At 40.6% G+C, this 27,428-nt stretch overlaps 1 protein-coding gene and 1 long non-coding RNA gene across 3 annotated transcripts; one reads left to right on the top strand and one right to left on the bottom strand.

Moving 5' to 3' along the window:
• Window positions 1-12,809: 12,809 nt before the first annotated feature.
• On the bottom strand, window positions 12,810-15,672 carry NR0B1 (nuclear receptor subfamily 0 group B member 1). 2 transcript variants are annotated; one of them, XM_085049912.1, is made up of 3 exons: window positions 14,845-15,672; window positions 13,248-13,340; window positions 12,810-13,159 (listed from the first exon to the last, which is right to left on the bottom strand). In XM_085049912.1, the coding sequence occupies exons 1-3, from the start codon at window positions 15,410-15,412 to the stop codon at window positions 13,140-13,142; spliced, it is 681 nt and encodes a 226-aa protein (XP_084906038.1). In that variant the 5' UTR covers window positions 15,413-15,672; the 3' UTR covers window positions 12,810-13,139. The 2 variants fall into 2 exon arrangements, with proteins under 2 accessions (XP_084906038.1, XP_084906031.1); XM_085049905.1 differs by having other exon boundaries at window positions 12,810-13,340; window positions 14,845-15,643.
• Window positions 15,673-17,172: 1,500 nt separating this feature from the next.
• Window positions 17,173-27,037, top strand: LOC146444185 (uncharacterized). Its single transcript, XR_014853533.1, has 3 exons — window positions 17,173-17,254; window positions 22,407-22,521; window positions 25,500-27,037. It is a non-coding gene; the product is annotated as an uncharacterized LOC146444185 (long non-coding RNA).
• The last annotated feature ends 391 nt before the right edge of the window (window positions 27,038-27,428 follow it).

Genomic DNA, 27,428 nt, shown 5'->3' with positions numbered 1-27,428 from the left:
GCCACATGCCTGTGTTGCCTATAGAAGCAGAAGACTTCCCACAGCTGGATTGCTGAAATGGCCCCATGGGCACATTGGACTGTGTAGCCCTGAAAAATACAGTTGATATACATCATATTTTTTAATATAATCTCCCTCTCTAGAGGCAGGGTATCATTTACATAGTGCTCCAAATTAGGAGTAAAAAAAAAAAAAGTATTAAACTTATGTGGAATTCTTTTTGGACACTTTTAGTCACTTGGAATGAAATCTTAGTTATGCTGAATTTGCAGGGAGGCTCACTGATGATTTTTAAGTACTCATGATTTCTTTCACTTGTTACGGTCTATTTCAGCATTGCAAACTTGCATTTAGCTTTAGTCATTCAGATTCTCCCCTACCGACTAGAAGAGAATGATTTAATATTGTGAGGGCAAGAGTGGAGATCCCAGAGCGTTATGTATTTTTTCCTTTGATTACGTGCTCTCATTTTCTTGCAATTTTATCCCTTTGTCCTCTTCTATTTGATTTTCTTGCTGAGCATCCATTGTAATAAAGTGCCATGTTCAATGAAGTTGCAGTGAGCAATTTAAATAATAGCAGGTGTAGATGTGTAGGAATTTTGATTGTAATGCACTGCTGTGAAGAACTCATGCATTTATAGTGCAGTGTATTTCTGAACCTATTATGGCAATAAGCCAATCAGCTCCAATGTGCCAGGGGCAGCGCTGCAAATGTATAGAGTTGATGGAATTCATTTCAGTCACTTATTCTTGAGGTAGGATTAGAGGAAATTTTGATCAGTTCATGCATCTCCAATTTGGCCTGCAGCTTTGAGCTCTGGCTGCAGCAGAGCTCTCAAGCTGAGCACAGATGGGGCTGGATAGTATCTGGGTGAGAAGCTTCCAAAAAAATCGAAATGCTGCAGTGTGTAGGTGTTGGTAACTCACTAGGCAGTATGCTTCCCTCAGGTCTGCTCCTTACATCCCTGCCTTTCACCATGTTGGAAAATGCCAGCTTGTTAGAGGTATTTCCTTTGAAGATAAGAGTTAAGATCAAGTTCCTTATCAGTTGAAAATCCTATTATATGTTCTCCACTACTAGCCTTGATATTATGTCTAGCTTCTAGCTCTGGCAATTCCATTACATTCTGTCTGCTTTTTCCCATTTCATTTTCAAAAGGAGTGAGGTTAGGACTGCTGTCAATATAAAACAGCTATGACTGCATTTTGCAGAGAATGAGTTGAGGCTATCTGTGTTTGAAGAAAAGGGGGTTTATTCTGGGTACTAGTCACAACCTACTGCAAAAAAATCACCTCTATACATATCAATTGAGAAACTCTTTAATTTTAGGACTGTTACTTTGGTAGTATAATCTCCATAACTATTCAAATTATTCCTTATCTTGCAGTTCAAGTCAAACTTTATTTTTCAAACTACAGCTTCAGTTGTGCTAGAGGAATTCAGTTAAAAGTTCATGCACTGCATCTGGGAACACTTTCAGAATGTTATGCATGTAAACATAACATGACTTACAACTTGAACATGACTTGTACTCTATGAAGCACTTGCTCACCCACTGGACACAATAGTGAACAAGAAATTATATGGAATGGTCTGGGGCAGAGCAGAAAACACCATTTTTTTAAGGTGCTTAACAGCATTTCTTACCCATTGGTTTTAACACTACTTTGCAATCCAGGGTAGGTGTCTCTCAGATCCACTTCTAACACATTTGCCACCCAGGAAACTCTGTTAAGCTCTTCAAACATGAAGGAGGTTTTTACTGAGTTCTCTCACACCACAACTGTGCAAGGAAGCTGGGGAGTGAGTTTGGTGCTCAGAAGTTCTGCTGAAATACCACTGGGGACAGTGGTGGGCGAAGTGGCACCATGGCTGTGTGAAATGTCAGTCATGCCATGGGCCAAGTTCTGCTCAAGTTGCTTCTCCAGCCTGTAGAAAAATCAGTGAAGTTGCATGAATGAGCAGCAATCAAGAGACTTGTCTTAGCCTGAATTTGCTAAGCTAATGACATTACTTTGTAATTACACAGTGGATCGTTGACTTTTTTCTGCTTCACATTGTTTATAGGTAAAATGTGTTGTTCAAGGTATCATGGAGGAAGTCATGGTGACATTGTACTATTGCATGGAAGAACATTACTTTTATAAAGTGCTTAGGAATCAAAAGCTGCCTTTGCACCCATTGACACACCATCATCACATCTCCTCAGTAACCCGCCCCCAAAACTAACAAATGTAGACAGGATGATAACTGATGTAATTTTGGTGAAAATATCTGCGATCTACCAAAATTTAGTCAAGAGATGTTATGATCCTGGACTTCTTCAAAGAAATACAGAAAAAATATATTTTTTGTAGTGGTGGAAGAGCATGTTGAAAGATGGGAGGTAAAGCAGCTTAAAACATGCAAATTGTATCTGTAGTAGAATGGCCCTAGCTATTATATATTACTTTAAAAAAAGCACATGGGATATCTCAGAAGGCAGGAGCTTAGGATCTCTTTTATTCTCTTACAGCTGAGAGATTTTTCCAGTCTTACTGAATTTTTGGTCCCTGTGGTTACAAGACAAAATGAATGTGTTAGGTTATCTGATGAAAGCTCACCAGCACACCCACAAAGTGGCTCAGAGAGACAAGGGAGTAGAGAGACCCAAAATAACACCCTGAACAGCCAGTTCCAAGCCCACCCCTGTGGCCATGAGCCCAGAGGAGCACAGAGGCACATCAGGCTGGGGGAGTCCCAATTCAAGACTCAAAGGGAAGGGAATCCTGTCTGGTCCTTGTCCAGGGCTGCCCCAGCAGACCCTCAGTCCTGCTGTCCAGGTGTGAAACTTGTCACCATGAGTCACTGGGAGCCACTCTCTGAATCATCTTTTGGACTAAGGATGGTTCCTGTCTAGGGGAGGGACACGTCATGGTGTGTGGGGAAAGAATATTTTCGGATTGCACTGGATTTTCTATGGGATTCTTAAGGGAGGATTCAAAGCTGAGAAAAAGGAAGGGATTTGGGGAATTTGGGGAGGAACAAATTGTGAGGTAAAGGAGCAAAAGTGTCAATTAACACATAAGAAAGGTCTGGTCAGTGCAGTTGTCTGGTCCTGTCCTGCACTTGATCATCACAGTCTGCCTGTCTAATTATTAAAGTCCACCTTCAATCTCTTTTGTGTAAGGTACTTTTCACCCTCGGTGTGTGTCCCTGTCTGTGAATCTGTGATGCCAACAGCTGGAGTGGGGCTGCATCCTTGGGAGCTCTTATATTCAGGTCCCCTCAGCCGGGACACTGAGCAGCCTCACTGCTGGCTGGATCCACCTCGTGTGTGCTCATGTGCTCCACTGAGGGTCTGCTGCCTGCCCAGAGAGGGGAGCAGGGCAGGGCTGCTGCTGCTGCCTATGTTCTGAGAATTCTCTGGGTGCCTGTCAATGACCTGCACTGCCAGACATCTGGATATGTGCTCTGTGCCTGCCGGGAATAATTTTTCAGCCTCATTATCAGTTGGACCTGGGGAAACAGAGTGGCAGCAGCCTTGTCTTCCTCAAGCTGTCAGATCCAGCAAGATATACTTTATCATTATATACTTGGAATTTCCAATTCCAAATACCTCCAACAGAATGAACACCAGTTTTAAACAAGTCAGAGCAGGTCTGCTGCTTAGCTTCCTGAACGCAGTCCCTTCCTTTGACAGGACAGATTTATTTCACTTGTCAGAAGTAATGTCTACCCTGAGAGTCCACTGGTGACCACGATAGCCATGAGATTCTCACTCAGTGCTGCCAGCCACAATGTGCAGATTTAAAACTCTCCATTAAAGCCACTCAAATACATCAATACATCTTAATACACCCTGCCACTTAAGTGTTAGATATGAAATGTCAGACAGCTGAGTTACAAATGGAAGAAGGTTCTTCATGTTACAAAGTCTAATTTTCAAACCTCTGTGCTTAAGAAGTGATTGGTCTTCTAAATTAATAACTAGGACATTAATGAGGACTTGCTTAGGTACACAAAATTCATGTGAATGCATGTGCCTGTGAGAGTACTGGAAAGTGTTCAACAGGAATCATACTAATATTCATATGCAAAATATTTTAAGGGAACAAACTATTAAAACTAAGACAAACATAATCAATAGAGATTAAAAAAAAAGATTTTAAGGAAAAGTGAATGATGTCACAGAGAAAAATAGCTAAAAATACTGACTTTTGTGGAGCAGCACTGTAAGTTAGAGAAGATGATTTATATTCACTCTGCAGATCACTTAAAAAAAAAATCCATAGATGTTTAAAAACCTTAATTGGCTATTCCAGTCTCGAGAGAAAGAGAAAATAAGTCTGTTATTGAAAAGTACATGAGCAAGAAAGAAAGCTTTTGATAATGTCAGCATGGATCCCAATCATTCTTTCACAGGCTTAAGGTGAATATTGATTAGTGTAATTTCTTTGTCTTTTGGACTGTGCTTTTATTCACATTTCTCTAAGGAAGTTTCAAAACAGTCTTCAGCTGCGGTTTTTTCTTCTCATTTCTTAGTATGCATATGAACAGCATCTGCTTTCTTCCCCAGCAATAGCAATGATACGTTTCTACTGCCTCAGTTCTAACCAGTTTAATGTTCTGAAAAGCACAGTGTTGCACGATAACAGCAATTCTGCAGAGCAAAATGTTGATGGAAATGGCAGGCTGCTGTTAGAGGCAATGATGGGGTTATGGGAAGCCCAGATTCTCTGTGAAAGGAGTTGGTGAGGGTCTCTGGGAAAATACGGAGCAGCAACATCTGTGTTTCACCAAGCTTTCATGAGAGAAAATGTTCTGGATGTATTTTATTATAGGCTTTTGATGAAACTGAGATGGCACCATTGAATGCTTCCAAGATTAGAAATGTTAACATTTCCTTCACCACATTTGGGAGCTGCTTTTGACAGAGTATGGCAGAGCAGACACAGGGAGACCTGCTGTGTAGCAGATTTTGCCAGGCTGTATAGCAGCCATCATATGCTCCTTTAATCTTTCTGCCTTCTTTTTATTTTATTTCATTTTTCCTCTTCTCCAGCAAAATTCATGATGTATAAAATCCTGTGCTGTTTGTGAAGTAAAAGGTCTGCAGGAATGGTAGTGTTTCACTTTTAATGTAAAGCATTCTTCTTTGGGCATGTTGCAAACAAGACTAGCTGTTTTCCATTCATATTCTCTGCACACTAATTCCAGAGGAACTGCTATGTTGCACACACACTTTGTTCCTTTTCTATTGTTTAAGACAGTTTAAATAAGTAAATTAAAATCCGCTGAAAAGTGGAATCTTTTTGTCTCAAGAAAACATAATAATGGTCACTGAGAGATGCTGATGAGGCAATAAACTGCATTTCATGGACTCAGGGCAATTAGGCACTGAAAACTCCCCATCCACCAAATTCATCCACCCACGCTGACAGTTTAAGAACAGTCCCTCTAGGGAATTTCTAAGTGTTTTGAACAGTCTTATTTTTAAATTTCACAAGTGTCAAGACTACCTTGAAAAAAGAAAATCCAAGAGATATTTCAAATATAACTGCATATAATATCAAATACTACAACCATGAGGTTAGAAAAGTATAAATATAATTTGTATCTATGCAGAATGTTTAGAACTGAAGCTCTAAAATTTCTTTTAACTGTGGTTATTGACTATCAGAAAGTGCTGGAGTGATGTAAAAGAAATATGTAAAAAAAATTCTATAAAGAAATAGTGCTATTGTGCTATTTTAAAAATGATGACAAAATTATGTAAATGGATCATAGATTACTATAATTTATAATTTGTATCTTTTTCTATTCCAGTAGAAAATTTGTGAGTTGCAGCTCAGGAATGATGTTGACCCAATGGGTGTGTAGAGGAGGTGAGAACTCTAGGGAACATGAGCAACTAAAAGAATCTGGGCAAGTAGCTTTCCACAAAATGTAGGATTAACAGCCTTCAAATATGCAAGGGTCTTCTGCCACAAAGTACATCCATGTGGCTGGTGAATAAATTAAGAAAAAGGAAGATTATGCTACAATATAGAAGGGTCAGCTCAGATGCCTGGAAAACTTTAGAATTTTAAGGGTAGTGACACAAAAATAGACTGAATGGAGGTGTCATAAAGTCCCCATCACTAAAATGTTTAAAGACAGATTAGACAAGCTCTTGCCATGTATGACATGGTGTACAATTCATCCTGTCAGGACAGGAGGATGGATTAGATGATCACATGAAATCCCTTCCAGCCATATGACTATGTAGAAGAACAGAATATACACCCACTATAATTTATAGCCTGTTTCAGCTTTACTGCTTCTCTTCATATTTTTTCTTGTCACCTTTACTGTTCTGTAATAAAATAACTGATGGAAAAAGGGGTTCTTTGCTGAATTACTTCTATGGTTTTTATTAAGGAAACATTGAGACCATAGCTACTCCAAGCATACTGGACTCTTTAGGAGCCAGGCGAAACTAAGTAAGCAGTGCCTCTTTCATGCTTTACACTTACAAGAGCTCTAGGTTTGGCCCATAAACAAGGTAGAAAATACTTTCAAATATTTGTCCCACATGCCAGATAGTGGCAAGGAGGGAAAGACCTGGATAACAAAAACATGAATTGCTCGGTACTGAGAAAAGGAGTTTTCAACTTCCTTGATGCATCTGGAGTAAGCTGGGTGAGCTGTCATGGGTATGGTTGCCCAGAACAGCCTAATTGGAAGGAGTCACAACTTCCTTTCAGCCCATAGATCTGATGTACTTCCTATAAAATTAAAGCACTTCAATTTTGGGAGGGAGGAAGAGAACTGAGAGAGGAAAACTGGAGTCACCACATGGGGATTTCACCCCAGAGCAAAGCTGGGCTGGAGCTTGGATGTGCCTCTGGTCACAGGAGAGCACACTTCTAATCCAGCTGGGCTCTTAAAGTCTAAGCCCTTTCTGAGCAGAATTTCTTGACAGAATAACTAATTCCAGCTGATTCCCATTAAGTGTCTTAGAGTTCAGCTGTATGATTCACCTACATTAATTCAAAGTGTTAACTGGGCTGTGAAAGTTTGACCACAGCAAATGAAAGTTTTCTATTCACAACTCAAAATCTCAGGAATTCTAGAAAGGACCTGTTGAGAATCAGTTTAAAGTAACTTTTTGAGTTTTGGGACTTCTTTATCAGAACCCACTCAGGCTTCAATCTTACATCCCTCAGTTTCTGCACAGTTTAGCTTGTTTGGAAATCAGCTAGAAACAACTCACAAACTACAGGTCATAAATGTTATCTCAGCCACTTCATTTTGCTTGGGAACTGCTGATTTTCCCAGCTCAGAGGAGCTCAGATCCCACTCACAATAGGATTTTGTTCTCTTTACCTTGTTTGAGTGTCAGTTGATTGAGAAGCAGGATTTTCACCTAATTTTTCTAGACATTAGAAATACAACACTGCTTCTCAGCTTTCTGGAAGTTCTTCTTAAAGATCTCCTCCAGCTCTGGTTCTTCAGGACACCACAGTCCTTGACAAGACTGGATGGCTGCTGCCTGCTAAATTGCAACCTTTTGAAGACAGAGTCATATCTAATCCTATTACCTTCCTGACCTAGTAAAGATAGGGTAGGAAAAGGGAAAACAAAACAAAACAAAAACTAACCAACCAAATCAAACCAAAATAAAAACACAGAAACAAACAAACAAACATAATAAAATCCCCTCATTCCAGTACTGATCATTTTGGTCATTTGGGCCCTATCTGCTCATTTCAGTTTCCAAGAGACAAAATAATCTGGATTCTCTTTTTCTTTCAGAAATGGATTCATTTTCTTCAGCTAATTCTAATTTAAGGATGTCAGACATTATCTGTGTACATAAAACTTGGAACAGCAGGCCTGCTCTTAGGGTGAACATACTTGTGAAAGTGAATGTAGGTACAAAAGTTTCTTTTCTAAATACCTTTTCTCTACTCTTGCAGGCTTTACTGACTTTTTTGTTATTTCTATTAACCCATCCCCACTAGAAGAAGAAGAAATGAATTGTCCTGCTACATTTTGCTGTGTATGTGTGCATGGATATGTGCATATGTGAGAAACTTCACTGTCGTCTCAGCTGAGAGAAGATGGATAGTGGCTTGCCAGAGATGAGGGTGACTCCAAAGTTTCACTTTACCAGATTGTAGTGATTGACAGCTCAGAGTATAACCTGAATCCAGCCTTACTCTGCAAAGTACAAATCCATGGTGCCACCATAAAACAGGGGTGCTGGGATCAAATGGAACCTGGAGGTGTTTGTGCCTCTCCATTCTCTCCAGACACAGCCCAGATGACCCAGCTAGACTGGATGTTCAATTTTCAGAACGTTCAGTTTCAGCTGAAAGGTAAAATTCATTCCAGGTGACAAAACAGTGAATGATTCTATACAATTAAAGAGCAGATCTTTTTTCTGAACTTGAAATTGGTTTAATTTCCCTTATATAAAATAAATAAATATTATACACACACAGAGAGGAAAAGGGGTCTGTGTATCATGTATACTTGCATAACAATTGTGTGGTTATTTACCTACATCTAGGCACATTGTGAATATGTAAAAGAAGCTGGGACAATTTCCTTACTGACACAAGCAGTGAAATGACTACTCATTCCTATCAACAATGTGATGTGTATAAACAATGTGATGTATATCCACAACGTGAATGATTCGTGTATTTGCAGAGAGCTAACCAGTTATATCCCTGTGACCTCACAGTGCTTGTTGATTTAGGAGTATTTTTTTCAAAGTTCCTCTGAGAGTCTCTCTTTGTCTCTGTTATTGAATCTTACTCATGCACATTTCAGATTTAACTGTAATTTAAAATAAATATTAAGAGTCCAAAGGCAATATGTGAGTTCAAGTCTTAAGCTGCACCTTGAAATTTCAAAATTTTTAAGTGATATCTTAAATTATGTTTGCTTACACTATTTGGGACATTTTTTCAGGGAATTAAAAACTGATCACTAACTGGCTTTCTGACATTTTATTTCCTATATTTTTACTATTTGCCATGTATTGCAATGCCAAGAAGGTCCACTAGAGGAATAAGTTCTGTCTGAAAAGAGATGAAAGTGACAGACAGTATCATAATTTCAAGCCAGTATATGAAGCCAGTTCAAAATAAGAAAAAGTAAGTTGCAGAATCACACTTTTTGTAGGAAAGTTACTACTAATTAGGCATTAACAGCATTCACAGTTTACCCACAAGAGCAAAATTCTGCAATGTTTAAAGCAAACTAATAGAAAGGTTACCAAAACAAAGGTTATATATTAAACTTGGGAAAGTAAGATTATAAATAAATGCTATGCTTTTCCTTATCTAAAAGAAGCACTCATACAACTGAAAATGCAAGCTGGTTTTTAAATTATCCTCTCTCAGATCTCTTGAGAGAAAAGGACACTGCAAGGCTACTCTGCCACATGGTGCTTTGTGATTAGGAGCCAATGTCTGGACTGCTGGAGTGGCAGTCCTGGCCATGAGCAATGGGAATCTGCTGAGATGGGTGGGAATGGCTCTTTGTACTGCACTGTTTCTGCCTGAGACACTCACCGTGGGATTGCAGGATTAAATTGCCTGGGAGGCTGCTCTCAGTTAAAATGTCTCTAACACCCTGGAGGGCTGAAAAAGTGGTGCTCCTGAGGAGATTCATGCCCAGAATGATAGAGAGCAAACAGAGAAAATGCTAAAAAATCCTCAGAAACCATGTCCAGGCTGAAAAGTAGTCTTTAGTAGTACATTTAGGAACATGAGGAGAAATCCTGTGCTGCATGTGGCAGTGCAGAGCTACAGCACAGAGCTCCCAGCACAGCCCTGCTCAGCAGCAGGCAGGGCTGGAGGCTTTTGCCTCTGCAGGAGTCCCAGACAACCAGAGGACAAACAGAGCTCAGACACACTGCCTGAGGCTGTGGGAGGGTCTTGACCCGCCCTCCTTCTTCTAATAAAGGCTACATTACCAAAAAACATCCTTTTATGGCCATTTCCCTTTCCCCCCCATGCCTCCCTGAAGCCTCCAGCAGGTTGTCCTACCCCTGCTGCCTAGGATATCCAGAAAGATCACCCCTCAAATCACAGCCATGGCCATGTAGGCTATCTGAGCCAGAGTCACCCACCCTGCATAGAACAGAAAAGTATCTAGCTCAGTGCTTCTCCCACCCAGTAAAAAATGTGCTGTAGAGAACCCAGGGCCAGAGATCTGGGGTGACTAAATAGTTTTGGCTAATTCTGCTAGCACCATACTCTGTCAAAGGCCAAGAAGCTCACTCTTCACACCTGCAGAGATGCCATTATGAACCCTTCTGCAGCAGCAGCACCAGTGGGGAGAACAAGCCACCTGCCCCAGCAGGTCGATGAGAATGCCTGTGTCCTCTTCAGTGTCACTTCTGGTTCTTCCCTGCTCTGCAAATTTTCTGCACTTGGCACAAGAATCCTCCTCCAGTGACCTTTTTGCTCAGTCTCTGGCTTGTTTTATGAGTTACAATCTCTCTCCAACTGCTTCTATTCAGCTCTTGGCACACTGTCCCCACACTAAAATCAGACCCTTCCCCACTCCGTTCCAGAACCACACCTGACTATTTTCTCCCACTCTTTCACAGTTCTCTCAAGTCTTCAGCTTTGTTCCTCCTGCAAATCTCTTTTTAATGTCTTGCTTTGTCATTCCTCCTGCTCTGGCCTATGAAGAGACATCTATTTTTGCCAGTTCTCTGCAACAGCCTTGATAATTTTTTTCCCTTTCAGATTTCCTACTTACTATTCCCAGGTGCTTCCATTAGAATAAACAACAGCTGAATGACTAACAGAATTGCTGGTCTAAGAGAAATATGATAGAGTACAGTTCAAGGTGGATTTGATGAGCACATTCTTCATGGCAACTTCAGAAAATTGAGCAGAATATAGAAGTTGTTGAGACATCAAACCTGGGGATGTAAGCAGGTGCCTCTGAGTCATGAAAACTACAGTATTTAGTGGCACAATAGACCCAAGCTGTCTCAAGGTGACTGTTCAGCTGAAAATACTGGCCTGTGACCAAGGTTCAGCTATTACAATTAATTGTTAGGAGTACTGCCAACAAGTCTCTTCTGCCACTTAGCAGAGAATTCTGAACAGTAGTGTGAGTATTAATGAATTCTCTGTGGCGATGAAGTTGTTTTGCTCTGAGGCTGTTGGAGTTCTTTTTAGTCCTTACCCAAGATTCATCATCTTCCACTAAAGACTATTTAAAAGTTTTAGCATCATGCTTTATGCTTTTGTGGAAAGAGGTTTCTTTGTTGGGAATCCTTAAAACTATTGTGAGCTCATATGCTGTCTACAGAGAAAGAGGGAAACATATATACATATTTATGTTACAGAGATATTAGGTAAGCTCAGAAGCTACAGCAAACTCACAGAACATTTATACATGCACAATAAATATTATCCATATGTAGATGTTTCTTATAGGTGTGCATATGCATGTGTGTACATACAAAAGGACCATCCTAATATAAAGACTAAGCTTGCTCTATTATGGTCTGGATTGGTCTGAAGCCTGGACTGGTAGTAAAGATCACTTTACTTACACAGTTTTTCTTCTTTTGAATTTCTGGGGAGCTCCTCATGGCACACAAGCCTACACAGAGTTATGTGAGCACCAGAACACTGCTCATTTAAGGGCTACCACTGCTTTTCAGGATGGGGATTGTATTTCTTCCTGTTTGCTCAGTGACAATGTCCTGGTCCATGACGAGATTCTTATTGCCATGGCAATACAAATCTCAGTGATATTTATGAATGACCTTGTAGAACCAGGAATGTTTGGCTACTTCTCAAACAATTTCTGCTTCCCATAAGTTTAATTTGGGTAGGTACATGCCAACAAAAGTGCCCCTGCTCTTTACCTTAGTGTAGGAGCTGTGATTATCCTCTGCGCAAGGTGGCAGCAAAAGAAAGCTCTTCAAGCTCCTTCCTCTCTCCCTGCACATCTCCTGTTAAGGAGAGTAACTCCTTCACCTTTATTAATTGTGTTTTAAAAATCACCTGTTGCTTGTGGTTAACATATATCTGAAAAATACATGGAGTTACTGATATCTTTTACTTTGGTTATAGTGTGACAGTTCACCCTCCATTTCTTTACCAATATTCCCCTGCGGAAAAGCTAGAAAATTGCATGCAAAGAAAGGAAAACCATGAAACAAGTGCCCCATAAATCACTGATTTTCCCTTGCTAATTTTATTTTTACAATGAAAACACAACGACTTTGGGAGAAAGCACCAAACCCAAGATGACCAAAAAAAAAAAAAAAAAGGTTAAGCTCAGTGTTTAATTAAGACATCGTCACATGAGCTGACAAATTGTGATGGATATACCAGTGGTACACTATGTTTCAGCATAATAATTTTGGTTTTCTATAGGAATAAGTAGTCTGGAGAATCTGACTATGGAAATCCCAGTTAGCAATTTTCTAGATGAAATAAAAGTGTAGAGTCCACCCTGCTACTTCTCCTGACCCTACTCAGCATTTGCTGTTTCATATTTTTAGAGGCAGTTTTTATTTGCTTGTTGTTTTGGGGAACAGATTTATTTTATGTTCCTGGAGCCCAAAGTGTTTTGGATGGGATGTTTTACTGCAAAAATTAGATTTGATGAAGCTACTTTAAGGTTCATTAAGCCTCAAAATACTCCTAATACATCTTTCCCATATGGAAGAAAATCTTAGGTGAATATTTAATAACCTTCACAGACTGACTCCATTAAAGCCAATAGAAGTAGTAAGAACAGCAGTAAGACTGTGCTTATTTTGAAAAAGCAGGGATTACTCACCTTGAAAGTACAAGATAGTAAATATGTTCTTTATTCAGAGACATGGTAAAAGAATAACCAGTTTACTTTGGATATGAACATTCTCTACAACCTTAAAGCTTGTTTTGATGACCGCAACCTTATTTCAAAACCACAGTTTTTAATAAAAATTAATTTCAGAACTTGAATAATATTTTATTATGGAATACAAAAATACTATCTATGTAAAAACAATAAGTTAGTTTATTTACAATACTTTACACTATCCTGCTCTTGAGCTTCCTTTGCACTGGACTCTCATTATTTTACACACCTTTATAATTTTGCACAAAGCATTTCCAAAAGCATGTCATCCATGTTCACCGTTCCAATGATGGGCCTGAAGAATAATTCAGCAACCACATTAGCATTTATAGATCTTAACAGGGATAGAACAACATTCAGCTTGGCAAATCTGGCTTCATCACCTCTGTGAATGAGTCTGACATGTTCATTTAGAGCTTGTTGTGCTTCCCTCTGCAGTCCTTCAATGTACTGTGTACACTGCAGTCCAGGTAGATCTGAAAATAAAAGAAAATTATTTTGTTTACATAATTTTCGTGTATAAAACATTATTCTTACAGAACAACTCCTAGCAGCTCACAGATTCACATTATCACTCAAGGAAAGAAGCAAATCAAATTGCTGGAGGACTTCTTGTATGCAAAGTCAACATGCTAGGTTTTATTGGGTAGGTAAAATTCTAATCATGTTGGTGTTCTGACATTTAATACTGTTCTTCACAAACTTGAAATATTATGTTTGTCAACATTCAATTAAGTGTTAAACAAATTAGTCAATAAAAACTTTGATTGAAGAATGCTCTCCAAAATGCCATTACGGTGGGGAAGACAATGAAAATAAATTTTTTAGTTTTTCACTTCTACACAAATGTATTGTTCACATTCAAGGCTTCTTTTGACAACTCTTTCTACTCCAGTTTATAGGTGGCAAGAAGTACTGACTCAGCCTTATGACAGAAAGTTTCCCAATGAACCATAGTAAGGATACTGGAAGATGGAAGGTGCAGAATTAGGCTGTATGTGACCATAGAATAATTTTGGATGGAAAAGACCTCCAAGATCAGAAGGTTAGGTTAACCATTATCCTAACCAGGTCTGCCACTAAACCATGTTCTTGAGCAACACATGCACACATTTTTGAACACTTCCAGGGATGGTAGGGAAGCCTGTTCCTGACCACCCTTTCAGAGGAGAAATTTTTCCTACCAGAACAATGCCTCTATATTTTTGCAATGGACCAGCTTCCAAATTTGACTTGTATAACATAAGCTTCCCCACTGCAATTTTTTCTCTCTTTTCTGTACAGAAAGAAAAGCTACACGAGGAGGATGATAAATGCAAAGTAACACTATAGGAACCTAACCATCAATAAGTAACAGTTTGGCAGTGGGAGTGCAGGAAGATCCCTGTCCCAGTTTCACTGCTTTGAAAGTGCCATATCCAGCCTGCCAGCTACCTTTCAGGTGAGTCACGTAATAATTGTCCCTTGGTAGAGCTGCATCTATGGCGATCTCCACAAAGAGAGATGGCAAAAAAAACCCCAAACCATCCTAAGAGCTACACCAAAAAGGCAAAACACTTTGTTTCTGGAAGCTCTGAGCCTTCTCTTGCTGTCCAGGACACGCAGCCCTCCCGGGCACAGCACGGGGCGGTGCAGTGGAAGTCCCCGTCGCTCCCGCTGAGCGAAATGAGCAAGGAGCCACTGCTGACCCCCAACTTTTCCTAACCGACCGGCAGGAATTCGCTTTGTTCGTGGAAAACATCTGTGGAAGGCTCCAGCCCTCGGGACCCCAGACCGAGCCGCAGCCGGACTCTCTCCCTGCCAGCCAGCCGGGGTCTTGGGGAAGGGGCAGAGGGTGAAACCTTGCTCCACATCCCTGTCCTCCTTTTACCTTTTTCACCCCGAGGAAAGGCCCCGGTCTCCCCTCTTCCCTGGGGACACAGGCGGGCTCTCCCCGCTGCCCTGTGGCACAAAGTCCCCCCGCCCCGCCCGGCCACTCACCCGGGTTGAAGAGCACCGTCCCCTTGAGGTAAGCGTACTCTTTGGTGCTGATGTCCAGGCTCCAGCACTTGGCCAGGAAGCCCTTGATGGCCTGGATGTCTCCGGCCGAGGGCTGGTGCGGGCCGTGGTGTGGCCGGGCCGGCGGCGGTGGCGATGGCCGCGGCGGGGGCTGCTCGCCCTGCTGCCGGGCGGTGAGGATGCGCTGCAGCATGCTGGGCTCCGCGCTCTCCACCGTCTCCAGGTGCACCCGCTCCTGCGCCAGCCCCAGCAGCAGCAGCGGCGCCCAGCAGCTGCGGACCAGCAGCAGCTGCTCCTCCAGCGGCAGCTCCTGGAAGCAGGGCACGTTCTGCACGAAGCGCAGCGTCTTCACCAGCACGGCCGAGGCCGCCTTGCAAGCCATCTGCGGGCTGCGCAGGGCCACCCGCCGCCGCGACCCGCACGGGCAGCCCCGGGGCGCGGGCCCGGCCGGCGGCACCGCCCGCTCCTCGCTGCGGAGGATGCTGTAGAGGATGCTGCTGTGCCGCCGGCCCTCCGCGCAGCAGCGGCAGCAGCGCTCCACGCACGCCATGGCTCCGGAGCCCGGGGCCCGGGCTGAGCCGCCGGGGAGGCTCGGCGGGGCGCTCCCTGCCTCCTGGTCCCTCCGGCAGACGCGCTCTGCTCGCCCCCTGCCCGGCTCTTTAACTTATTTATAGCGGGCGGGGGTGTGTGCGTGTGTGTGTGTGTGTGTGTGTGCAGCCGCAGGCGCTGTTCCGGCGGTTCAAAGGGGCAGACACTCTTTACTGGCTGGAACAGAGGCGGGGGGAGGAGGGGGAATGGAAGAAAAAACAAAACCCTCCTCCTTCCCTGAGACAGCGATAGCCGGGGGGAGCCGGCGAGCCGGCCGCCTCTGCCCACGGGCTGAGCCGTGATGAGCCGCGGATCGCACCCTCCTCGCCCAGCCAGGATAACCCTTCCCGGCCCCTCTTTCCCAGCCCCGGCCCGGCTGCTGTCATGCCAGGATGCTTCGAGCAGGGCAGTACAGTCCCGCCGCTCTCTCGCTTTGCCACCGTGGGGAGCAGCTCTTGTCCCCGCGGGACCCCACCGAGGAAGGACAGCCCTCCGCTCACATACCCGAGAGGTTTGGGGAGGAGGGAAAAAGGTGAATTGGTGAAGAAACGAGCGCTGATTTGGTCCAGATTCCCGCAGGAGGGGTAAAAGGTGACACCACTAATGACATCGAGGACTTTTGTGTGTGCCTGCCCTAAGGAGTGATGCCTTGTGTACCAAAGGAGCTCCTCAGTTCAGTCGTGTGGGGAGGGAGAATAGGACATGTCCCTGCCCAAATGGGTGCTCTGTAAGGGGTGCAAAAAGGCTCTGTCAGGGTGCCCTAGGACTGGTGCTGCTGCAGCACCCACAGGGATCCCCCGTGGAACCACTTCCAGTAATAATTCCCTTCCTCTGCCTCGCAACACATAGCCCATCTTTCTGACACCACATTGTTCCATCCATGCGTTCAAAACTTTTCCATTTTCCCTTCAGGGTCTGTTTCTCCATGAATCTTTCCTCTTAGATACTTTTCTGTGACCCATCTCCTCCAAGCGGCATGTGGACTCCAAAACAAGAAAACAATCCTTCCAAGCCTTGATGTTTACACAGGAGGAATAGGGAAATAGTGATTGTCCAAGTGTGGACTCTTGAATGAAAAATAAATACCTTCTCAGCTGGGCTAAGTAAAAGTGGATGCAGCAGAGAAGAATAAATAAACACTACAGAAAATAAAGAGTTATTCTGTCTGCTGCATATGTGCTAAAACAGAAATATTTTCTGGTTCATGTGATCTGGAGGAACCTTGGCAGAGAGTTAGAGAAAGTAACCAGTCTCAAGCAAAATTCTGTACCTGCTCCACCAGTATCTGCTACTAAGAGAGCACTAAATTGCCCTCTGAAAGCTTCTTTCTATAAAGGTATTCATGTTTTGGGGTTTTTTAAGCAAATACCATTGAGTGTTTTGGATTTTTAAAAGCAAAATAATTTTGTGCTGGATCATGGCAAATTGTTTTCCATGTGAAGTCAGTCCTACCCTATCAGTTTACACAGGTATAGAGTCATTTATAGTCATTTCCTTCTAAGTGTTTCTTCACAACTGGACTCAGAGGGGATATTCTTTATGAATGGCTTTTACAAACAACTTGTGCTTTTGTAGGGCACTTTTTTATAAAGTTATATAAAACACTGATGGCCTACCTGCCTCAAGAAACCTTGTTTTCCAAATGCAAGCTGTACAAAATCTAGATTATCATACTCTTGGTTTCATCTGTGAAATATATTTTCTTTTCTACAAACCCAAATGTGTTAAAGCCCTTTATTGGCTTTGCAGTAGCAGAGAACTACTACAGTGCACCAACTAAGTGATGTCTGCAGTTTGCTGACAGGTCAGTTGTTCACCAAATGTCTTAAAAAAGAAAAAAAGCTAGATTTCCAAAACAAATGTAGTAATATCCATTCTTACCAATTTTTTTCATTTTAATAGTATCATAGGTAATGGGAAAACAGTCATTTATTTGTCTAGAATGTTTCTTTCCCATTCTAGGTTGTTTCCTGTTACAGTCATCAGTGTTTCCTCAATGTTGGAATGGTTTCTTTCAACCTTTTTAGTCTTTTTCCTTCTTAGTTTTTTGGGGGAGGGGTTGTTCACTAACTGCAGAGGTAAATCTTGACAATTTTTTAAAAAAGAGCATCCCTAAGCTTTCAGTTGACTTCAGTAACATTTCTCCCATGAGGTACAGATTTGTAGTTTGACTGTGGAATCTAGACATGGTTTTTGTGAGTTTGTAACTTGGAAAGTATCTATGGGAAAGCACGACACAGCTGAGACTGGAATCATTGCCTTTGCAGTTTTGACCTTGGACTCCAACTGTGGGAATATTCTGCTTATTATGGGAGGATGCTGCTTACACAGGGCAATAGACAAAGGAAATATTTGACTTTTATATCAAGTCTACAATAGATTTTCTTTCCCCTGATGTAGCAATATTGGTTGTAGGTGTTTAATTTTTCAAGATATTTCCCTTTCAACCAAATCTCAAGTGTAGTTGCAATTCTTCTGTAATATAATGATTTTGCTGACTCTTCATTTTCTAAACAAACTTATACAAGAAGTCTTTAACTCTGATAACAAAATGCATATCCCACACTGAAACTGAAACTTGGTTTACTATTCAGTGCCAGGAATCACATTGCTGTAGTTATAAGTGTACTTCCTTCTCTGACAAGGGTATTTAACCACTCATTTCTCTCACTCTAATTCTTAGTGTATTCTGATGTACTTGGCATTTTTTTTAATTCAGGGTAGATCATCTCTTTCCCAGCTAAAACATTAAGAACATCCTATAAATGTTTATTTGTGTTTTCCATATTGGTATTTAGCAATTTTTACAGTCTTTATTTAAAAATCTGAGTTCTGCCTGTCTATAACATTCAGGCTAAACTAAAGTCAACAAAGCCTTCTATTCACAACCAAAAAGAAAACAAAATCCCTCTCAGACACCTAACTGTTTGATGGAAAATGCATGAAAACCCTTTAAGCATAAAGTGGAAGTGCCTGGCTTCTGCTGGAAGATCTAATGTTGCATGGGTATTACCAATATCCTTGTGGTACAGTCATGAATAGGTTTACAGTCTTCCAGACAAAGGATTACTTGTTTGTATTGTTTGTGGCTTTTTTGGATTGTTTTTGTTTTGGGTTGGTTTGTGTGTGTAGATGTGGTTACAGGGTTTTTTAACTCAGACAAACCTTGGATATGAAGGTGATACAGAGCAGTCTTGGCAGCCTCACTCTCTCGTGCTGCTGCTCAGTGTCTCTGTATCACTCATCTGGTAGCACATTTGGTTCTTGGCCAGAGGGCAAGACTTCAGTTTCAGAACAAGACCAAACAAGCATTTGTTTTTATGCCATCAGTATTTCAGTGCGCGATAAACTTGAGAGAAGCCTTTTTTCCAGTGTAGAATTTGATCCTCATGTCTCATAAATACATACTATTCCTTTTAGTATAAGTGCTGAAAAATAAAATTTGATTTCAAGATCAGATGTAAAGCAGACTCAGTCTGGTGATTAGCACAAGAGAAGTTAACTTTTTCTCTACAGAAAAACAAAGTTTAATGTGGAATATTGTTATAAGGATATGCTTAGCAATATGTCTTTTGTTAAAATAAATGCTTTGTTAAAACAAGGTTTTGGAATAGAAGTATACTGCTCTTCTTCATGCATTTCTCATTTTTACTATCCATTTGTTATTATCCATTCATATTTCTGCTATTTTGCTGAGGTGTTTTTTGAAATAAGTGGGGATTAAGGGGAAAGTATTTCTACCAATAAGCTGTACCACATACTCCTGATGGCACTATTGTTCCCTGCCTGGATGGGCAATGGATTCCTTAGGAGGAGCATACTGACAGCCTGAGCCAAAGATAACTGAGGTGGACCCAGCTGAGAGATGCTGACCAGAATTTCCAGAGCTGTTCCAGGCTGTGGTTTGACAGTGTTTCTCTATCCCACCAGCAGCTCACCTAACAGTATGTGCTTGTTCTGGAGCCTGTGGTGACATTTCTATGGAATTAGACAGAGTGTATAAAAAAGAGCTTATCCCAGGTTTAGACCTTTCTGCCAGCTGCTTGAAAGAGGTGATGCCTAATCTGGTGCAAAGTCAGCCTTTCAACATATCTTAAACAAACCAGACCATGCAAAGGGGAACATGTTGTTGTAGTCAGATCACTTCTTTTAAAATGTGGCCATGGCATTTTGGATACAGGAATACCAATCCTGAATTTCAATTCACTCTTATTGGACCATGCACTTCACTGCTGTCTTTTCACTGGCACACAGCAAATTTAAGGAGGCTTTCACATACCCCAGACCTCTTTTTCTTGCACCCATATGCTAATTCACCTTAACTAATGCTAAGGTGAGTACGCTAACTAGGATTTGGTGTTGGCAAAATTAGGGGAAGAGAAGCAACACTGTAAAATTTTTACAGTGAAAAGCACTCAGTGATTTCCCATTGAAAAAAAGATGAATTGGTGTTTGGGGTCTGTAAATAGCTGTGGGCTCCAGCAATCCAAAACTGTACATTTAGATATGCTGTTGGGGTTTCAGCGTGTAGATGTAAGTTATAAGCTATATTTTGGTCCAAAGTGGGTTCATGGAGCTCCCAAACATCTGCCAGTGTGGAATGATTAATGTTGGAGTCCCATAATCCCTCCTGAGCCAATCTAGTATCTCACTGGAGCTGAGAGAGGTGATTCCCACAGATGTGCTGCTGCCACAGCATTCCTTGCCCCAGCTCTGGCACACACCTGATTCTTTGGTGAGCCAAATCCTTTTACTAAGCTGTCAACATTTTTGTAATAGCCATGATAAAAAAAGCAAGAGAAATGAGATACCTTGAAATGTGCTCTCTGCACCTTATTTCACCCAGTGATACTTTTGAAGTTTCTGCCCAACCTGAGGATTTGGAGCATTAGTGATACACCAGAAATGTGTGTGGTGAGTCAGCAAAAAAATAGCACAGCAAGAAAAAAATCCATGGTTTTCTGCTAATTGAATTGAACTGAGTTCAGCTAAGGCTAAAATGGCCCCCTTTCCAGGGGACTGGGGAAAGAGCAGGAAATCCTGCAGCAAACCAGTATTTCACTCAGCCACCAAGTGGAACTGCTCCCTCAGGAAGGCAAAACCCTAAAGCTTGAGCACAGAAAAAATTAGGTGTTAGGAGAGGGCTTGTAGCAAGCTTTGGTTTTAAATTATTCTTTTAAATACCAAGCAAAATTGATCTTGTACCCTTGCTAATGACACTTGAACAAAGGAATTGTGTTATAAAATATTAGTGTAGAAATAGCTTTCAGTTACTTACCTTGAAGAATACGTTGCTGATACAGAATAACAGATGGGTGACAGGCAAAAAGCTCAATTAAGTGAGATACTGTTCAAGGTTGTGGCTTAAAGAATAAAACACATTCTAGCTGTTCAGTGGCAGGAGGATACTATGTATCCATTGCACCAATTTTTAAGTTTACAGTTCTGTATGTTGCTGCAGCTAATTGTCTGAGACTGATGAGTTCACAAATACACTTTCATTTGTGACTAATATAATAGGATATTCTGCTAGTAAAATTTACATCAAATAGGCCTCTAGCGTGTATTTTGTCTGAATATCCATGTGCAGGTTTTAAAAATCCATACATCTTTCCATAGGTTTTAATTCATACATATTTCACCTAAGTTGGATATTTAAAAATACTGTCCTCTGGTGAATCAGTGATATAATTTCTCATTAGATCTAGTTTGTGCTATGGTGTTAAAAATGTATTTCTTTCTTTTTTGCTATTCTTCAAACATGAGTTCGAAAGGTACATATTTAATTTAAAGCTTCACCTATAAACTTTATCTCAAATACTTATGATCTTGAAATAACTTCTGCAGTTCTTTGGCTGCATTCTTTGCTTCAATCACCATTCACCAGGTTTCTAAATCCATACCCACTCTGTAGCTAGCAGGGAAATCGTTTGGCATTCTGTTCTGCTGGCAGACAAGACAGACTGCATCTTCAGTTTTGTCAAAATAATCGGGTTTGCTCACCCTCTTTAAAGAAAGGATTTTTCTAACGTAGATCTTTTCAACACAAGGGGATCAGGGAGTGTCCCAGCAGCTCTGTTGGTACATTCAGTGCACTCGCAGTCGTTGATAGCCCCAAGTGCCGTGGGAAGAGTTAACATCTTAATCTATCCAGGCTGCAGCCAGACAACATCCTTGGCTGGTCTTCGACTCAGACTCTGAGGCTGAGGGGGAGCATCAACTCCCCTTTGTGACTTCCTGAGGGCACAGTTAAACACAGAGCTGTTGTGACTGAAGTACATCTCCTGCTCATCTCTGTGCCTCAGCAGGAAACCATTCAATCTCAGTCTGCAAATTCGGTCCAAGACATTAAAGCCCACCAGTGACTTGGTTGTTTGTCCAGGTTTTTATCACCCTGACTGCATAGAATTAGCACTGTGTTACTGTTGTCCAGATTCAGTTTGTAACTTCTAGGCTCCTGATACACCTTTCTCAATTTAAAAACACAGGAGTAATCCCTGTTAGTACTCACCCTCTTTTTAATGAGTAAAACATATTTTATCTTATAAACAGCTTTTGAGCTAAAACTTTGAAGGTCTTTTTTCTAGTACGACCTGTTTCTTTGATATGCATTGTGCCCTCTGCAACACTTTTGCCAGTTTTTAAAGCCTTCCAAGTGTGGGCATCAGAACTTCACAGAGGGTTCTGTTGTGCTGTTCTCACCAGTGCCAGAGAGAGACAGAGTAACTCCCCAACTCTCATTCATTACTCTAGGCTCCTCCATTAAAGAATCATTAGTCTTTTTGAGTCATAATTGCAAATTGCACTGGAAACTTATGTTAGACTTCTCTGCTGTAACTTCCTGCATAGTTTTCTGATCTTCCTTCAAAAAGAGAGCTGTTTATTAGCAGAGGTAGGATGTCTTTCTTGTTTCAATTCTGCATTTGGCTTCATTATGATGTGTTCCACATGAACAGGTCCAGCAATCCAAGGGGAGGACTTTTCTCACCTTCAATTGCTTCTCCTTGATGCTCATCTTCATCCATGAATGCCTACATATCCGTTGAGTTAGAGATGGAAATATTTTACTCAGTAAGCGTGTTTAGTGCCTTCTACATTTTACATTTTTTTAACACTTTACATTTGTTAAGTCCTCTATTGGTATTGCACCATGTTGACATTTTAAATGGTATGTCATGTCATTTACAAAAACACCAGAATTCTAAAGAAGGCTGTATCTGAGTGGTTATTTTTGGCTGGACCCAGACAGAATTGAATATTATAGTGCACCACTATAAAAATTTATCTAGGCTTTATTTATTTATTAGAAAATTTATTTAGGCTCATCATCATTGAAAAGTTTTGTGTAATGCGCTGTGGTAGAAAGATGCACACAATATTTTATTATGAAAAAAAAAAAAGAAAAAGAAAACATTGTGAGAGTTTGAAACTTCTGGTTCTTCTCATGTCTACAGATTTGAGTGGTAAGCGTTACACTTTTAGCTCCAATTCTTGAAACATTCTGAAACTTCTAAATACTGGGGCAGGAGCACTGAAATCAATAGCATAAATGTCACTGAAAAACTCACACAAATCAAGGATTATATGCTATTTCAGCATTAATTGTTCAATAAGGATGTAATAGGCAATCAATTTAATAATGTTTATGTTGTCCTGCCTTGAATACTAATCAAGTAATAAAGGAGGCAAACTGGATGGTAACAGAGTAGCCATAAGATGTGACATAGACAATGAGCATGTAGAGGAAAACTTTAGCTTAGAAAACTGGAAGAAGAAAATTTTGAAGTGATGAGAAATAAAGAAAGGAAAATGAAACAGAACTGAAAATGCAGAAAGCTTGCAGGGGGTGGAGACCTTTTAAGAATAGACAGAATTAAGATAGTTGCTCCCACAGAAATAGGAAAGATTGATAAATACATTTCCCTTTATTCTTGCACAAACCATACCTCACATAGATCTTTTTTAGTGAAATTTCACCAGAATGTAATTATTTTGCTATTTCACTACTTCCTCTATCATATCAAAGCATCTTTCTAGGTTTGTCTCTGAAAATTTGTGTTCCTTAGAAGAGGCATATTGCAAATTCCTTCTTTCATACTTTTGTCATTTATTTTGCTTACTAGTATGAGACATGCTGAGGATCTACTTCAGAAGTAAGAAAAAAGCCCGCAATGTCATCATTGACACTTCTTTATCTCTTTCTTACATCCAAGAACATAGTCAATTTAAATCTTCCACTATTTCACAGTCAAGTTTTCTCTGTACACCTGTAGAACAGTAAATCACATCTTGTAAACAGTAAATCACATTACCTTGTCCTTTTAATCTCAGAACTGCAGTAGTTCTTAGAATTGAAGCCATTGCTGATTGCAGATGTTAATATTTAAAACTTTCACCAATTAAGAGGGCTAGTTTGGGTAAAACAGTCATGTTTGGTTTTGAGTTGAAGCACAACTTTTTAATTTTATTAACTATGTTCTATTCTTACAATAGTAATTCCCCCATAAAGCAAAGAAAACTTAATCTAATATTTTGTAGCTTCTTTTTACTTCTCCTAAAGCAAACTTTGGTGTTTTCCTTTACCAGACTTGACAAGGGTTAGTGCTTTACACACACAAATCCCAGATGTTCCCTTTTGCTCCCATCAGCCTCCTTCCCCTCCACTTCCAAATCCCTTGACAGTTCAGGTCTTTTAAAATTTCTGTCATAGACAGCCTGAATTTTGACAGTCATTCCTGGTGACAAAGGAGGGCTTAACTTGGAAGCAGACTAAAGTTAAAAATGTGGAAAAGAGAGAGAAAAGTCATGTTTTTGTAAGAGAAACTGGCTGAGTGAGGTTTTTTTCCAAGGTCTTGTTTTCCAAAGGATATAAAGAGTCAGATCCACTGCCACAGTAGATATCGAACTCCTGGAATTCTTCTCTGAACACTGGAATTACACCAGTGGTTTTTTTTACATAGGGCCTAAGTAAAATTGTGGTGCCTTGGTGTCCTATGTTACAATATAGATGTATTTAGTATTCTATTACCACCAGCTGTGGGGCATTAGCTGTTATCTCCTGCTGTAACTCACCCCTGATAACAGACAATGGATCATCAAGAACACACTGCATGACTCATGGAATTATTTCATCCTATTGTGAGATGCTCCACCCAGGAGGGAGGAGCCAAGCATTCCCACTGGATATAACCTGGCTTTAGAACTGCCCAAGTTTGCCCTGTCTGCTGGATGCTTAGAGGACAAGAGCTACCACTGGATCTTCAGGTGGAGATTAGACCTTCCACAGGATCACTGCTTTGACTGGCCTACTTCAGTGGGACTGCTACTATCACCCTAACAGGGTGTCAGGTTGTATCTGACTTTGTCAGTGGTTTTCCTTGTATTATTGAACTTATTTTTAATTTCCCTATTAAATTTTAATACTGACTTGCAATCTCCCACTGGTTTGTTTTCGAACTAATACACTTGGACTGTTCAAAAAAAGTCCTCTAAGCATTTTCCATCCCACAAAATTAAACAAGGATAGTGTTATTAAGACTAGAAGGAGTAGCAATGATGTGATGGAAATGACAGTCACCATCCAAGTTCTCTAGGCTGTCGGCTATATCACCTTCACTCTAATGGTTAAATTAAACCTGCAGTGGCTTCACACCTCATTTTGATGAGTAGATATACTCTTAATAACTTTGATTTGTTCCAAGTGATAACTATTACTCCCTGATGTTATGAAGCAACAGAAAAAGGAAATCTCATGTGTTCCCAGCATATGGAGCCTGTGCTGATTTCTGAGACTGTAATTTGGGAAGGATGATACACTACTAAAAGAAAATTAACAATGTTTTCCCAAAATATTTAAAAGCTGAGGTGATGTTGCTGAAGCACCATCATTTCATGTCTCTGTCGCTGACACAGCTCATTTAGAAACAGTTTTAATAAAGTCCTTACAGGGTCAATGGAAAATCTCTGTACATATCTGAAGTATTTTGAGTGATTTATGTGAGCTCATGGATATTCATTATGATGATATTCTTTCATGTTTCCATTGACAGGCAGAGCAATGTCACCAATAATGTCCAAAATAAATTATATCATCATAAAGCTGGACCTTAAACGCAACAGAATTAAAATAACTGTTAAAGTCTGACAATTAAGGAAAGTTAAAGGACATATTTCAAGTAGCAAATTGCCCTGCTCTGGGTAATTGTTGTCATGCAGTAGCTTTGTGGCACAGAAACAGACATACCATCTGTAATCTCTGCTACAAGTGCAAGGAAGAGAATGCAGTGAGAGAGCCTATTCTAAATTCTCTCACCCTGTCTGGTTTGTAGGTACTTTGTATCAATACTCTATTTTCAATGCCATGTGTCTCTGAGCACTTCAGTGCCCTGCGTTAGGTGTTTGCTGTTGTCTGTAACCATCAAAAGATTCTGCACAGAGGGTTCATGTGTGAGTGCTCATGATTACCCCCAACAATTGTGCTGCTGGCCCCAGTGAAAATAAGGAGTGCTCATGGATTTCTTGATACAGTCTGCTTTTATATTGCCATTTATGAGAGATGATGGTAACTAAAGACTTCTATAAATGTGCCATTGTGCTTAGGATATCTGACTAATCAGAGACTCTCAACAGTTTGGCACAGGGATTATCACAATTGGCTGAAGAGGATCAAAACCAGAGAGGACAAGCAACAAAGATGTGAGAAATTTGCCTGAGATTATTAAGTCAAAAACAGGATTGTGAAGCAAATCTACCAGTTTGTTTAAGCCAGCAGTAAATTTTCCCCTGGCTTCAACAAGGCCTAGGTTCATCCCACATATTATAGATTCCCCAATTTATCCTCCCTTCCACACCAGGCCTAGCATACACCTTAATTTTAAAATACTGCAGGCCATATTCAATACAGTGTGTTCATTTTGTTGAACGTACAAAGCCAAACTGGAAACTTGGTTCTCTAATCAGCTGAAAGAGATGTCAGCCAATTTCCTCACCAGTGAAGCCCTGAGAAATGTGAGCAGTACTCACAAAGGTCTGAATCATGCTGGCTGTTAAATGTTCTGGGTCAAAGTGCCACTTTTAGAGAAACAGTGGAAGCTCACATGAAAGGGAGTAGTCAGCAGTTCTAGTACCAACACTGGGAACATTTGTCTATTTGTCCATCACTGATGATGTGCCAGTGCCCTTTCTACCCAGTGAATACTCCAGGGCAGAATCAATTCTGCAAAATTTCCCATTTCACTTTCATTAATCTTTTTTTCCTTGTGTGGTGGTTTTATGCAGTTGTTCATTCTCTAAAGCTCAAGTTTTTCTCTGAAAATGCTGTTGTACTCATCCCCTACAATCCCCTAAATTCAGGATCCAGTCATATCCATAGCAGTTTTTTCCAAAACATAGAAGATACTGATACACATCTGTGCCACATTTCTTGAAAACATTCACTGCTTCTGGAGAATGGGGTTGGGGAGAAGAAAAAATGCTTAGAAAAGCTGAATAGGAGGGTCTGTTCTTTCATAATCTCTAAAGCCATCAGAGTGGTGTTTTAGTCCTTTGTGATAAATTGCTGAAGTTAAATAAGAACAAACAGGAAGAAGATCAAGCGACAGAGAAGATAATTTTCCTATGTTGAAACCTATCATTATGATGAAATTAAGAATATGATTAATATCCTCAAGGACACTATCTGGAAGAAAGAGCCAAAATTGTGAGACTCCAATTTTATACACACAATTTGCATGCTGTTATCCTAGATTTGACTGCTAAAAATAAATAGGCCAAGTAAAATGTGTAGAGTCAAAGCACATCTGCAGTTTCCCACTAGGTGAGATTGTTTGCTAATATTGGAAGCTTTATTTGATACTTAATTGTATGCAAAAATAATGTGATTTTTTAAAATTAAAAAGTATATAGTAAGAAAAAGGTTTGCAATTTTTTATTTCCATTAAATTCACCCTTAAGTAGGCGATTCTGACTGAATACTTTTG

The sequence above is a fragment of the Lichenostomus cassidix genome, chromosome 1 (genome assembly GCF_008360975.1).
Source record: "Lichenostomus cassidix isolate B80296 chromosome 1, HeHo_3.0, whole genome shotgun sequence".
Classification (NCBI taxonomy): domain Eukaryota; kingdom Metazoa; phylum Chordata; class Aves; order Passeriformes; family Meliphagidae; genus Lichenostomus; species Lichenostomus cassidix.
The sequence above is the reverse complement of the archived record's forward strand: the minus strand, read 5'-3'. Positions and strand labels throughout refer to the sequence as shown.

Coding starts and splice junctions, on each gene's coding strand:
- NR0B1 (XM_085049905.1), bottom strand. CDS start 15,412: ATGGCGTGCGTGGAGCGCTGCTGCCGCTGCTGCGCGGAGGGCCGGCGG. Junction 13,341..14,844: donor GACGGTGCTCTTCAACCCGG/GTGAGTGGCCGG, acceptor TTTTATTTTCAG/ATCTACCTGGACTGCAGTGT.